This window comes from Coccomyxa subellipsoidea (assembly GCF_000258705.1).
Source record: "Coccomyxa subellipsoidea C-169, whole genome shotgun sequence".
Lineage (NCBI taxonomy): Eukaryota > Viridiplantae > Chlorophyta > Trebouxiophyceae > Coccomyxaceae > Coccomyxa > Coccomyxa subellipsoidea.
In genome coordinates, this window is record NW_005178032.1 from 306,612 (window position 1) to 321,475 (window position 14,864).

Below are 14,864 nucleotides of genomic sequence, written 5' to 3' on the forward strand. Positions count from 1 at the left end.
ACGATGACGCCACCTTCACTGTTCTTTAGAGGAATCTTGGCGATTCGAGACACAAAGTACGAAAGCACGTGCTCAAGTGAGCCAGATAATATGATCAGAATAGCATGCACAGCCACTAGATCCTGTGAACGTGCATACTTTATATCCAACGTGTTTTCCAGTGGCACTGGTGCTTAGAGCAAGACGATCGGTCTTGTGTGCCGATTTCCCTTCGTCACGAAGGCACGCTGACTAAGCACGTGATTCCACAGCTCTCCCTTGAACGGAAGCTGCTAGGTTGGAAGCGTAAAACCGTCCCTTCAGTGAAACAATTGTTCTTGAATGGATCATGATGCTCAATGGCGCGGTGTTTTGTGATCCATCGCCTGGTTGCTGTATCTGATATATTCTAATCACACATGGACTTTTGAGATCATTGCTCTTCGCAGCATTACCTGGACCTATACCGATCTATAAAGGCATTCAATGATATGCAAGATGCAAAAGAGTGCATTTAGACACACAGAGTGCCTGACCAAGGGCGTCCATCGAACCCGATCCGGCCATCAGCGCTTCAGTCCAGGTAGTACTTGCGAGACGATGAAGATACGATCATACTCTGAATGTCAAAAATTTGTGCAACACTCTATTAATCCTCCCACGTGCATTGCATGTGTCTCGCTAAACTTTGCTACCGATGCCACAGCCCTAGTCAGCCAACACCATCGACCTCTGCGACACCATTATTCATGGAAACCTTCACAACGATCGTTCAAAATGACCATCCAAGCTGGAAGCGAAAAGCTCGGCGAAGACAGCAGGCATACCCTGGGTGCGCGCATGCTCTGCACCATCCATTGTCCCAAATTCGAGGCGTCCTTCATGAGCTACATCTGACTGAAGGAGTGTCCTTTCCTGCGCAGTGACCCCTGAAGATGTCAGCACGCCTGATGCTGCTGAGACAGCCACCCTGCTGGTTCTCCTCCCGGGCGCTTACATGAAGCCAGATGACTACAAGGGATTCATAGCTGGCTTGCGGGTAAATGTGCTCAATCACTTCCCCACCCCTAAGAATTCTCAATGGCAGATTACAGTGTTTTGCGGTTCAGCCTGCACACTTCCAGATGATGCCATTCACCTGGCATGGTCAGCAGCAGCAGGGGAATTGGAGAGACAGACAAGTCTGCAGGCACAGATAAAAAGAGTTGCTAGTGCAGCTGTGAGGCGTCTGATCCTAGGATCGATTGGAGTGCCCACCTGGGCACTCTTCTGACCTTGTTCTGAGACAAGGCACTGACATGTTAAGTGTTCAGTCCGGCCATTCTAGAGGCGCACCTGCAAGAAGGTGAGACAGTCGTGGTATGGCCAGACCACATCCAAACTGAGCTACAAACACAGGGGCTGGGGAAATAAAACAATAGCAAATCTACAGATAGACATATGGATGATCTCTATTTGTGTCTGGGCGCAGGGCTGCTTAAAGGGAAAGGTGGCCCTGTGGGTGGCAGCGGCTCACCCCATCTGGCAGGAGGTAGATGTCAAGGCGCCAGACGCCATGCAACAAGCCACGGAGCGAGTGGCCGCCGCTATCGACGTTTTGATTGCGCGAGCGCATCAGGAAGGCTTCCCAGCTGCCAAGCTCCCCTCAGGTGCGCCCTGGAAACAAGGGGGCTTGGAACTTGGCCATCAATCACATGGTTTGTCTAATGAAATGCTGTCCAACAGGCAGTAGCAAGCTGGCCAAAATCTTCATTGTAGACAAATAGATTTTTCTGGGCTTGCATCTGCACAGTCTCCATACTACGGACTCCACAGCTACAGTCTGCTTTCAAAGATTATTATGGAAGACCAAGCGGGCTTGTCTGCATTGTTGAAAGTGCATGATTACGCACGATCTGTGTACACAAAAGGACTATCTGGAGGCACTTGACATGGTAGTTACTTCACACTAAGGTGCATAATTTGTCTGAGCAGGCCGCGTAACCAATATGGTAATTCTGGCGCACAGCTCGGCGGCTTTATTCGCAGCGCCGCTGGCCGCCCGGCTGGCCGGCTCGCTGATTCTGCTGGGCTCCTACCTGTTCCCCTCCAGTGACTACCATGCCTCCCTGCGCGAGTTCAGCAGGTGAACCGGTGCTTTCACCTTCTGCATGCCTGCAAAATATAGGAGCGAACCCATCAAGCCAAAACTAGGTCTTTCTGCTAAAAACTACATCTCCCAGGACAGTGGAAGTGAGATGCATGCAGTCGGTTGCCCTATCTTGCAAGGGATCCCAGCATATGGGGAGTCCGCATTTGTGCTGCCGAGAATTTTTGCATGGGCTCTTGCATGACATTGGAGCAAAAATGACACCCCAAATTGAATAGATACAAGTTTGGTGCAAATTTTTCCATGATTTTGAGGAAATCAGAGGCACGGCTGGTGAGTCTCAGCTGACCGTACACACCGCGCTGGCTCTTTAGAGTTGGTAAGGGTGCACACAATTGCTCTCTCATCATTGTGCTCACGCTGAACAGCTGCTGCAGACCGGTCCTTCTGACAGGAGCAAATGGGTGTAGAAAATGCGCTTGAGAAGATGTGTTCTTGCAAGTGTCCAAGTGGGATCCCTGAAGTCTTGTCAGGGTTTGACAGCCCCCAAGGGCCCCCCAAGGGACTGACCGAGCTGGTTCAGGGCTAGGGGCAAGGTTTCAGCGCAGCCCCGGGATAAGTAGAGGATTGGCAAGATGGCTCAGGGCACCGCCCGAAGCCACATGGCTGTGGTTCACGGGCTCCCTGGACTTATGACGCACTTCAAAGCACTTAGAGGCCAATTCAAGGAGACCCTGAAATTCCCTTTTGAAGAACCTTGAGAATCTCAGGGATGACCTGAAGTTTCAACTACTACCGTGGCAGCGGGCGGGGGCGAAGACCCCGCCCGCCCTTGCCCTAGTTAGGTGCAGGCCTGAGATTCCTTAGGACCCTTGTCAAAGCCTGACTCTTGTTATGTCTGCTGCAGGCCGGTTCTGCACTTGGGTGGCATGCTGGATGGGCAGGCGCGCTTCTCTAAGGTTGCCATAGCTGCACTGGAGGCAGCGCACTTTGCATACCAGGCTGGCCCCATGTGCGCCCACACCTCTGCATGAACCGTGTCCCTTTGATGGCAAGAATGCTGATCACATGCACAAGCTCTTACTAAACATGGGGTAGTACAGCATGGTATGGCTCATTGGGTGCCTGCCCTTCGTGTCACTCTGCGCCGCACCCACTCAGCACACTACATGGCTGATCGTCAGAGAGATACAGAACTGCATTGAATCTCTTGCACGTGCTAATCTCGGTTTGCTGTCTGCTATACGATTGAGAATTTGTGGTACTGGTGCTGTCAGGTGCGCGGCTGCGCAGAAGCCGGTGATTCTGCTTCCCGGGGTGAACCATGCATGTCTTAGTAACGGTCACATGCGCCCCGAAGCCAATGACCTGGCAGCTGAGGTGTCAGCCGAGGATGCCAATCTCCAGGTGGCAGGCATCATAGCTGACTTTGTCATGGTGCACATGTCCACCAACGAGTGAGTACCACGGCCGTCCCATTACATCCTCACCATTGTTGTATTCAGCCTCGCATGCGAGCTCTTGCCTGTGGCATCATTTTGTGTCGTCATCTGCAGTCAGACATTTCAGACATTTCCCACCCCATGTCAGGAAGTTGAGGTGATGCGTTAAATAGTGACAAAGATGTCTGATATCTGTGCTGTACATTGCATGAGCTCTTTATGCTGTGCTTGCTTGGCAGGCAGGAGGCAGATGCAGCACTAAAGCGGTTGGCACGGCAATGCTTAGCTACAGCATCTTGGCTGAATCCCTTCACAGAAAGTCTTGGTAACGTGACCTTGAACATCTACACGTATTTCAGCCAATGCATTATGTGCGAACCAGCTGAGTAAAAATGTTGACTTTCATATGCCTGATGCTACAAGTATCCCTTACGCTTTGCAGGCCGGGGACAGGTAGCCCTCTTCTGGAATAAGAGCAAATCTGAAATCACGAAGAATTATAATATCCGAACTTTCCTCAGCGGTGCAGAAGTCTTCCCAGACACTGACACAAGCAGGTTGGTCTTACGTAGCAAAGACAAACGTCCTATCCCTGTTCAGTGGAGTCTACAAACTTAAAGCATCCTGGGGACATTTATCGCTGCAGAGGAATTATCCTTTGCACACTTTCGGACATGATGAAATTTTTTGTCATGAATTGATGAACCAGAGCTTCAGGCGGCGAGACATCTGATAAGACAAGCAAGGCAGTCCTTGGATCTCTGGAGATGCGTCTGCCCTCGACCGAAGGTCTGCGCCAAGTCTTTTTGCTGTTGTTCAGGAGATTCGTTGCACATCCCGGGGAGCTGGTGCAAGCGAAATTGGCGTCCGAAGACGTGCAGCGGCGTTTTGTCAGGATTGCTTCGAGGAACGTGAAGCCAAAGCCTGTCACGCGCGTTCTGAGCTCGGTGCACACAGACATTGAGGCATTCATCCGCAGCCAGCCTACTCTGCAGCTGTACAAAGGTGCTTCCCTGCAACGCCCCGCTCAAGAGAGCGTGTAAATTGGTTTACAGCTAATATTCATATACAAGGCCCTTGCATGCAATACTTCACCTCTTGTTATTGGTATTGTTATAGCGCTTCTCCTGCCACAGTTGAGCGGCAGGTAAAGTCTGCCAAAATCCCTCTCCTTGCTGGACTCGCCAGGTCCAAGCAAGACCCAATCAGCCGTGGGCACCATGCTCTGTATTTGGTCAGCCGGGGCTTACTATGTGATGCAAAAAGGCTGCAGCCTTCTGCGTTTAATTGGCTGCGAAGTGAATAAGAAAAGCCATGTCATGTGCTGCTCTGCAGGAGAATCTGAACCATACTGGCTGCTGCATGTCCACTGCTACTTACACCGACCAAACCTCGTACCTTTTGGCCACCGTTTCCCTGTCGCCCCGCAGTACATTCTGAAGCTCAAATCTGCAGAGGCTCTTGCACTGGTGTGTCCAACTCTCCACGGGAAGGCTTTGTACCAGAGGCACCAAGTGGCACTCTCAGAGATGCAAGAAAAGAAATTTGCATGCGTTCTGTTTAATGACGCTGTCCCCAATGCAGGTTTACACAGGACAAATTCCGGATGGTCGAGAGGACGGGAGTCTTGGGGATCAGCCCATCACAGCTGCAACGGTCAATGAAGGAATGTACAAAGAAGCCCTCAGGATAGTAACCAGAGACAGCAGAGAGCTGTTCCTTCGCAGGGGCAAGCAGCTCTCTTTCCCGCCCGACAGGTGCTGACTCATCGGATACCCCAATTCTTGCCTCTGCTTGACAGGGGGATCCTGACTGATCAGCTCTGTAATTCTGACTGCAGCGCAGAAGCCTTAGCTCTGATGAGCTGATCTCTCTTGGCATTGTTGGCTGAAAAGGGCTTGCTCTTGGAGTGCCATGTTGCTGGAGTTTACTAATAAGAAAGCCTCAGGTGGCTCCCAAAAGGTCTTTAAGATGTCATTAAAAGAAATAAATTCGGGTGTATGGGCTTGCAGGGATGTGAGCAAGGAGATTCAGACTCCTGTCCAGTGGATCAAAGACATGCCCCTAGAATTTGTGGATGTCGGCCCCAAAGCTACACAGGTACTCTTTTCTTCCAAACACTGCACAAAACTTGGCGCCACTACCACTGCTTTGTGCCTCTCCAATTGGGGCTGAGACTGAGTACCAGGGGAGTCGGGGCGGATGCAAAAGAAACACCTAGTATACTCTTGTCGGTCTCGTGCATGCGTGCAGAATCTCCTGACCATTCAAATTTCGAGTTTAAATTCAAATTTCTGCCGGGAAAGGCCTGCAGCCTGGTGGTGACAACTCGGGCTCCTGTGCAGTTTCCCTGACCATTCAAATGTAAAAAATTCAAACATATTCTTGCAGGTGTGCAGCCCGGTGGTGATGACTCCAGCAGTGCAGACCAGCGGCAAGCCTGGGCCCGAGGCGGCGTTTCAGGGCAATTATTACATGAAGATTATGTCATTGGCAGGCGCCGTGGAATGGATCATGTGTGATGGGCTGCGGCCCTCCTCACACCAGCCTTGAAAGATTACTAATAAATACTAACCATCAACCAATCTTGAAACCAGGAGAGACTGCATACCCTGAAAGTCAGTGCAAGCGCCAAATAGGGGGTCTTTGGTACCCCCGGCTTGACAGCCATTTGCTGTCAGATGAGCAATTGCACACTAGTCAGGTGTCAAATGAGGCAAGCAGTAACAAATGTCACTCGTACCAGAAAATATCACCTCGTCAGGACTCCAGAACTGGAATTTCATGCAAGAATCCGGAATTCCCTGCAGCTGCGACAGGCCGGCCAGCGTGCACTATGCAATGTGTTTGTGCTGTGCGGATTCCAAAACATTTCGTTGATGCACAATTATAACTGCTTGTATTTGAGTAGAGAGTTCATGTACTTTGTGGTATTTTATTCTGAGGTATTTTCCCTGGGTGGTGGGCGTTCGGGCCTACATCAAGGCCTCGGCAGCTGCCTAGTAAGCCTGAAATGGGGGACTGGAATTTAAAGCATTGAGCTGTTCAGTGTGTATACTACATGTTGTGCATATTCTTACACTTCCACAAACACATAGATGGACCCTGACGGCTGCGCGCACTTTCATCATTGCTCATGTGTCAACACATGACATCAGCGAGTCAAGCATGGCAGCAAAAGACACATATTTACCAGCTCTTCTCCTGTCAGACTGGAGCAGGATCTGCAAATGAAGGCTTGAATTTCGCAGCAAGTAAGCTGCAAGACATGGGGTGTATTAGTCATCCGGAAGTCAGAGGTGAAGGCTTGAATTTATTAATTTAGAGCTTTCTTGAGAGGTTCCTTCTTCTTGAGTACTCCTCTAAAAAAATAAGTGCCTTTCAGCTAAACCATGCTTGAAACATGCCCCAGTATCACTTCCGCACAGAGAGCCTTCACCATCACTTTAACCTTACAGACTACCTTATTATACACCACTGACACCACTCATTCCAACTAACAGTCCATCTTGACCCTTCCCAGTACTTTTCTCGTGCCCCTCTTGCATCGGCGTAATTACTGCGCTACAAAATTGCATGCTGCTTTACAAAATTGCATGCAGAGTCACAACAGAGCCCCAACTGTCTGCACTTCAGGGCAGGACCCATATCAGTGGTGGTTGGTGCCCTGCTACTTTGCAGCAGAGTTGTCTTCTCTTGAGGGGTGCAACCACTCAGTGGTGGCTGTTGGCTGCGCCGTTGGTTTCAGATTTATTCTCAGCGGCGGTTGTGGGCAGCTGCCTTGCCACCCTCTTCTGGTTCCATGGCCAATTTGGCACCCTGCATGCATGCAAGCAACACCCATCAGCCCATGTTTAAACACTCAAGTTCTCTGCTCACATGCCGCTTTGAGCCACGCCCATGCAAGAGCCGAGTATGCCGGCACGGAGACACTCATACAAATGCAAACATAAAAAAAACAAAATTTAAAACAAGTGCATGGTGCACGTAAGGGACGCGGGTGCATGGGCAGGGATGAAAGGGTGTCAATGCATGCACAAGGGTGGATATGCAGATAAATAGAGGGAATGCTTACGTGGCCCATGCATCCATAACGTTCTCCACAGCGATGCCCTTGGTCTCCGGCAGGCACAAGGCGACCCACGTGGTCATGATGAAAACCCAGCCGGCAAAGAAGAGGAACACTCCGTACTCCATGGAGCACATCATTTGGTTGAAGCACTGCCCGATGATGAAGCTGGCAATGAAGTTGACGAAGACAGTTCCACACATGCCGGCCGTGCGCGTCTGGTTTGTGTGGATCTCCGACGGCACCTGCGCACATGCATCGGCAGCATAAGGCAGCAGCTGACTCAGCGGACAGCTTACCATGACAGGGCAAGCATCTGTATGATTACAACTCTCCACAGTCACACTCTGCATGTCCAAGAAGTTTTTTGCAAGGTAGATCCAAGAATTAAAGTGACCTGGGCAATATTTCACCGCAGAAAACGGCGAGTCACAGATGACTAAAAACGAGTAGGGTTAGTAAGGTTAGAGATGCCAGAGAGAGAACGCCGCCCACCAGCCAGCCCAGGGGGCCCCAGGAGAAGGAGAAGCAGGCCACAAAGATGCAGATGCAGGTCAGCATCCCGTTGGCGATCTGCGCCGGGATGGAGCCATTCTTGAAGTTGACGGCTGCGATGGCGCCGGTGGCAATCTGCATGCCAAACATGATGGCGCCCGCCACGTAGAACAGCGGCTTGCGGCCGGTCCTGAAAAGCGACACAGAATTCGATTTCACTGCTGCCAAACCGATGTCTTGCACTTGGAGGAAAGACACAGTCAGCTAGGCAACACCCGGGCGATGAGCCACCGCTGAGTCATTGCTGACTAACTCCACTGCTCGCCTCAGCTGCAACATGCACTCGAGCAAGGCAGCAGAAATGCAATGCAGCGGCCAGGTGTGCAGGTGGTTCGCAGTGGGCTGCGCACCAGTCAACCAGTCCGATGGCGACAAAGGTGAAGACCAGGTTGACTGTGTTGGTGATGACCGAGTTCATCAGCGAGGCCTTGACTCCAAAGCCCATCACCTGGAAGAGCTGCGGCGCTGCACACACCAAACGCACTTCCCTTCAGCCTATGCTCGTGTCATCATCTTCTTTCTTCCCCTCAGACAAACCATGCACAAGGGCTCTCAAAGCCCAACCGACATGCAATTCTCAGCACCTAGCAAGTCAGGCTCAAGAGGAGTGGGTGCCAGAGCCTGCATGCAAAGCGTCAGGGATGATGACGTGGCAGGCAGCAGGGGAGCAAATTTATACACAAGGGGTGAGCGCACCGTAGAACATGATGGCGTTCATTCCAGTGAACTGCTGGAAGAAGGGGATGAGGAGGGCTGCCATGGCCTGCTTGTAGTGGCCCCGGCTGTACAGCGTGGTAACAGAGGCCCAGAAAGACTCCTCGCTCGTCGCCTTGGCATTCCTTTGAATGTCCATGAGCTCCTCCTGAATGTCATGGCCCTCCGGGCGCATCTTCACCAGCACCTGCATGTGCGGCAGAGGCAACGCCGTCAGAGACCAGTGAAAATTACTAACCGAGCCCAAAGAGGCCGAGACGGGACAGCAACGCTGCGCGAGACGCGGTCACCCCGGGAGGCAACGCTGCCGCAGACGGAACAGAAGCCCCACAAGCGAATGAGTCGGGCGGTGGCAGACGTTCATTGCAGCCCATAGGGCGGCGCATGGCTCCGATGCAAGGCCTGGACATGCGTACTGCCGCACCACAGCTCGTCCTGGTCACATGTTCAGTACCTTTCAGTGGGTTCCAAACAGGTGGCAGAGAGGAGGCTCTCACCGCCTCGGCCTTGGCGAAATTGTTTGGGTCGTGTTCCAGCACCGAGTTGGGAGTGTCCGGGCAGAGGGCGACCCCGATGGTGAACACGAGCGCCGGCACCAGAGCAATGCCGAGCGACCACCGCCAGCCGTCTGCATGGGCCTCCACCCCTGCACAGCGTGCATGACTCAATCAGTCATCATCACTAAATTAGTCAACGTGACTACAGCATGATTAAACTTGATGATCTGGCCTCTGCACGCCACACCCAATAAGGCTGCTGCAGCAGAGCGTGGAAGATGTCTCTCTCGCAGTGCGCGGAATGCTGGGCTCAGGATTTTGCTGCAGCAATGCACAAGGGGCCAACCCTAAACCCTAAACCCTAACCCTCACCCTAAACCCTAAAGTACAGGGCAAGGCTGAGACTGACACAAGCCTGGCGCATAAGAGGATGTCTGTCTGGCTCTGAACAGAGTGAAGGTAAGAACGGGGCTAGGGGAGAGGAGCAGGCTTCATACCGTAGTTGATGAGGGACGCAACGAAGATGCCGATGGTCGTCGCCAGCTGGAACAGGATGTTGAGGCCTCCACGCATCGAGGGGGGCGCCATCTCCGAGATGTAGGGGGGCACGGCCTGCAACAGTCAGTAAGGGCACTTTTGTCAGCGCTGCAGTGATTTCAAACACGGGAGAGACAGCTGCGGCTGCAGTTGAACACATGCACTGCTGGCTGCAGAATGCCTGCTGCGCTGCTCTGCACCTTTCAAAGCCAGAAATAGACACCCGATATTTGCTCAGTGCTTGAACTTGTGAGCAGCTGCTGCAGGCGCAAGCCTCTTGTGGGGGGCCCTACCTCGTTGGCAAAGCCGATGCCGATGCCCAGGAAGATGCGGCCGGCAATGAGCATGCCGATGTTCTGCGCGAGCGCCTGCAGCAGAGCTCCGATGAGGAAGGCGATGCCTCCAGTCACCATGACACCGCGGCGGCCCAATCCACCGCGCCACATGTTGTGGTTGGACAGAAACAGCACTGCTATGCCTGCACACATGCAAAGCAGCCCTCAGCTCCCTGTGATTACAGCTTGTTATTATTATCATTAAATGCGTTCCTGCCAAAAAGCAAGGTGCGTCCTGCAGACAAGCTGCAGTAAAAGGCTGCCATATTCCTACCCATTGATGGACTCGCTAGATCCAAACAAGACCCAGTAAACGGTGGCCACGGTGCTCAGTGTTTACACCGCCCCTTGCCAGCCGGGGCCAACTTGCAAGCCGCCCAAAATTTGGAAAGGCACATGCGCCGCTCAGACAGACGATAGGAAGGGGCAGCAGTGATAGAAAAATCCAAATGACAACATTGAGAAAGGAGTGAGCTGCAGGGACAGGCATGGCAGTCGGCAAAAGCTACTAGGTTTATGTTGGCAAGATGAGTTGGTGGTGCGCACTTGCTCCGGCGCCGGCCAAGAACATGGAAGATGTCCACAACGTCAGGAGGTGATCGTTAAATGCGCAGTATGCGGACGAGGTAGACAGTTTCTGGTTTGTCAGGACGTGCGGATAGAATTTCTGCGTTGCAAAGGAGATACGTCAGAAAACGGAGTGCTGAGGTAAAAGGAGCGGCCGACAAAAGCGAGTGACAGCGACAGGACGATAGGCAAGACGGAGAAGAGGCAGGCGGCTGACCTCCAGGAACGTGGGCATGCCCGTGACGCCCCCAGTAACTCCTGCAACACAGCACCAACCCAGTCAGACACCGATGAACCCAGATCCTGCACAGCGCTTTCTATAGCTGAAAGCCTCCGTCCTTCACAGTGCTTCAACAAGCCCCAATCAATTACGGAACAACATGACGACTGAGAAGGCGGCTCACCAAGGTCATAACCGAACAGCAGACCACCGCAAGCCGCTGCGGCGCAGACGAGGAAGATGCGGGGTTTGCGCCATAACACGAGCATGTTGGCCCCGAAGGACATCTTTGAAGCTGGAACCTGTAAAAGAAGCAGATCGATTGATAACTGATTATACTGAAACCATTGGCTCTTGTGAAAGCCTGTCGCACGGTCTGGCGCCATTATGGAGCGCCAATGATGGAGTGGGTTGCGTCCTCAAACCCGGCATATGATACAGGATGAAGCAACACTTGGGAAACGAATGGATTTGTTACAACAACTGTAGGATGGACACCAGGGTATGAACTGACAAAGACGCCAATGATGTCTTACCGTGTTGGTCCTTCTCGATGGAGAGGAGTCTTCGGCGGCAGCAGGCGGATGCTTTGCTAGAAGACAACCGGAGAGCAGAGCTAATCAACACATCAATGAGCTACATTCGATGTAGAAAGATCTCTCGAATAAATTTGACAGCCGGCTGCTGCTGTTCGGGAGATTGAGTTGGGGTCGGTCGCCAAGTGAGGACGTCTGCCTCTTTTGGCACCTTCTGGAAGGCCCGTTCGCCAATCGCCATATTTCTCCTTTGCATAATGTTTGGCCGAGCCAGAGCGCATTGAGTTGCACACCAAGCGGGCTCCTTGAAAGGACATCGAATTGGCCATCGGATTCATTGCACCTCGCCACTTGTCTTCACTCGTTCGTCGCCCCTCCGCCGCACCTTTGCACCGGATCGTTGCACGGCCTGACCACCCCACGCCCTTCTTGTCCAGGTATTGTGCGGGCCTCTCCTTGAAGGTTGAAGCTGGTTGTGCAGGCCCTTTACCAATATGCAGCTGACGCAGAATTTTCCAAAATGTTTCGATCCTTGGTAGTGCTTGCACTGGGTTGAGGCATATGGCGAAGTTATGGTGAAGGCAACAGAGTAATTAAATAATTGTTTCAGGTATGCTGATTGATTTCTAAATACATTGTGCGATGTGGCGCAGGGTGCATTCCGGAAGTCTCCAGAAGTCGTCCATTCGAAAAGCACAAGATGACCGCCACACAGCCACCCATATGGCACCTCGTCCAGCCGCAGGCAGACACGGAGTTCGCTGCGCACTTTGTGCATCCGCAAGCCTTCGGATACCCGGTCTGCTCCCGGTTCCGGAGGCAGCACGACGATATCATCACAGAGCATTGTCTCGCAGTTTTGGAAAACGTGAGTAGCTCCCCTGTCAGTGCAATGCTGAATATACACATTCAATGAAATTGATGCTTTTTGTGTGTGGATTCTGAAGCTCAATTTATCACTTGCATGCATGTCCCAAGGTGCAGCAACAGGAGCTGTCTCAGGCCAAGGTCCTGACATCTCTGGGTGCATCTGCAGGTCATCACTGTGTACAGGAAGAATGCAGTACAACAAGTACGTGATGGCTTCTATGCTCTGGCCGTCGGCAGCCTGACCAGTGCACTGGCTCTGCTGCCAAACAGCGTGGAATTGCTGACAGAGCGGGCGGTCCTGCACATCTGCAGTGGTGACCCAGCCGCAGCGGTGAGCTCCTCTGTCCAATTGCATTTGCTTGCAAAGAAATCCCCTGCAGTGCACCCAGCCCTCTTTGGCGCCTCAACAATGTCTCTTGCCTCTGGATCTCCTCTGGGAGATCAGCGATGCTTGTCTCTTTTGGTGCCTGACGTTTCATGTTTTACCCCTTCAGGAGCTGGACACTTCCGTGGCTCTGGCACTCGACGACAGCAGCGCGGATGCAACTTACTTCAGAGCGCAAGCGCGCAACCGGACCGGCAACATATGGAGCGCGGAGGCCGATTGGCACCGTTGCCTCCTGCTCACGCGGCTCCAGGAAAATGAGGCGCTGACAGTCATGACTGAGCAGGTGACTCATCACCTCGTCAGCACCTGCTTGCTGTGCCTGATGGGATCTTGTCCAATGTGCTCACATGGAGTGAATGTGTGTCCGCGCCACTGCCGCCTGCTGCTACAGCTGCAGCAGTCCTTGCAGCAGGTTACACGGGAGTGATGATGACGGAAACGCCCCTCTGATGCGCAGGATCTGGTCGAGGCGGAGGAGTATGTGGCCGACATTGAGCGGTGGCGCGCGGTGACCGGTGAGGCAGGCTACAAGAAGATGCGCACCGAGATCAAGGACGCATCTGCTGCGCGCGAGGCGCAAGCCGCTGAGCTGGCAAAGGAGGCCCTTGCGCAGGGGGCGTTCCTGTCCTGGCAGCGCTTCTCGGCCTTCGCGCGGCGCCAGCAGGAGGCCGTGTCCTTCACTGCCGCCGAGGACGTCAGCACCGCCGCCCCCCTCAGGTACCCCATCTGTCACCAGCCGCCCCCTTTAAGAGCCCCTGCTGCGCTTGCATCTCCTTGAACCAGCACGAAACCATCCCATGAAGGCTGCAGCACCTGGAGCTGAAGCTGCTGTGCTGCTGTAATGCAGGATCGAGGCAACCTGCGCGAAGGGCGACTCACCCCCTGACAGCCCTCGCAGTGTCGCCAGCGGTCTGCTGAGCGAAGCAAGCTCCCGGCCGGACAGCCCCAGGCACGCCGTCGAAGACAGCACTGCTGATGTCATCCACGCTGAGGTGGCGGCCAGCTGGCCGTCAACCGAGCGGTGTCACAGGGGACTGCCAGACGCGCAGCTGCTGGCCATTGAAGAGGCGCTCAGCGATCAGCCAAATGACCCGGTCATGCGCCTCGCCAGAGCCGCCCACCGCTTGTGCACCGGCGACATGCATGCTGCGGTGCGCGTTTCCTCCTGTGCTCCATCTTCTTGTGACTGCATTGGTCATTGTCATAGTCATTTCATTGTTACCTGTCAGGAACCTGCAATCTGCCTGGTGCCGGAGGCAGTGCAAGCCAAGGCAGCTTTTACAAACTGCTGTGCTGACAACTGACTGACCTGCAGGAGCTGGACATTGCCACAGCGCTCGGCTGCCAACCAGATCTACCGCAGACACACTGCTGGCGCCGGAGAGATGATATGCTGCAAGACTCGCACATGGCATCTGCAGTCCAGGAGGTGAAAACCGCGGCGCTTCCCTTCTTTCTTTGTTACACTCTGCAACCAAGCATGATTGACTCCGGTTTGTTGCATGCATGGGTGCTGCCAGACTTTGCTAAGATTCAGGTTGCCTGCTGAGGTGAAGCATCAGCTGGTTGTGCAGATGCACTTAACAGTGCCTGCTGTGCTGCACAGGTGATGGGCCACCTCCAGAGCTTCCTGGCGGGCCCGAGGGACGACGCCAGCCTGGAAGGGACGGCCGCAGCATGCGAAGCGTGCACAGCGCGACACGCAGAGCTGGCAGCACAGGCTCATGCTGCCGCTGAGCTGGCGGCATGCAGCAGCACCGCAGCTGCCGCGAAGCTGGCCCTGGCAGCCTTGCAGCCGGAAGCTATTGTCAAGGGTAGCAGCAGCGCGCCAATCTCAGCGCCTGCTGCCGCCACCGCCCAGCCGGCCAAGATCAATGAGAAGAGGAGGGGAAAGAAGAAGGGCCCCGGCCGGCGGCGCGTAAACAGAGTCATGATCCATTACTGAGACTGCACAGACTGCAACTGAAGGGGTTGGGTGATTCTTGGGATGTGGACAGTCGGCAACGGGACCCATTCAATGTCTCTCAAGTTGAGAGACAAACAAAAATACTGGAAACGTGTATTCC

General features: G+C 53.5%; 3 protein-coding genes across 3 annotated transcripts; 2 read left to right on the plus strand and 1 right to left on the minus strand.

The window, feature by feature from the left end:
• Nucleotides 1-756: 756 nt before the first annotated feature.
• On the plus strand, nucleotides 757-6,063 carry COCSUDRAFT_42826 (hypothetical protein; the record flags this gene model as incomplete). The annotated part of the gene is made up of 11 exons (XM_005646264.1): nucleotides 757-811; nucleotides 903-1,018; nucleotides 1,451-1,628; nucleotides 1,954-2,104; nucleotides 2,976-3,080; nucleotides 3,346-3,525; nucleotides 4,331-4,515; nucleotides 4,846-4,979; nucleotides 5,095-5,267; nucleotides 5,523-5,610; nucleotides 5,902-6,063. 11 exons carry the CDS (start codon nucleotides 757-759, stop codon nucleotides 6,061-6,063), a joined length of 1,527 nt encoding a protein of 508 aa, XP_005646321.1.
• Nucleotides 6,064-7,581: 1,518 nt separating this feature from the next.
• On the minus strand, nucleotides 7,582-11,273 carry COCSUDRAFT_17100 (H(+)/hexose cotransporter 2; the record flags this gene model as incomplete). Its single annotated transcript, XM_005646265.1, has 10 exons — nucleotides 7,582-7,824; nucleotides 8,075-8,264; nucleotides 8,485-8,599; nucleotides 8,831-9,023; nucleotides 9,346-9,494; nucleotides 9,843-9,957; nucleotides 10,176-10,351; nucleotides 10,764-10,884; nucleotides 11,002-11,042; nucleotides 11,189-11,273. The coding sequence occupies 10 exons, from the start codon at nucleotides 11,271-11,273 to the stop codon at nucleotides 7,582-7,584; spliced, it is 1,428 nt and encodes a 475-aa protein (XP_005646322.1).
• Nucleotides 11,274-12,240: 967 nt separating this feature from the next.
• Nucleotides 12,241-14,716, plus strand: COCSUDRAFT_66682 (hypothetical protein; the record flags this gene model as incomplete). Its single annotated transcript, XM_005646266.1, has 7 exons — nucleotides 12,241-12,339; nucleotides 12,577-12,741; nucleotides 12,905-13,081; nucleotides 13,256-13,515; nucleotides 13,646-13,949; nucleotides 14,114-14,227; nucleotides 14,405-14,716. Coding segments are annotated over 7 exons (1,431 nt in total), but the record flags the coding sequence as incomplete, so codon positions are not given.
• Between the last annotated feature and the right edge of the window lie 148 nt (nucleotides 14,717-14,864).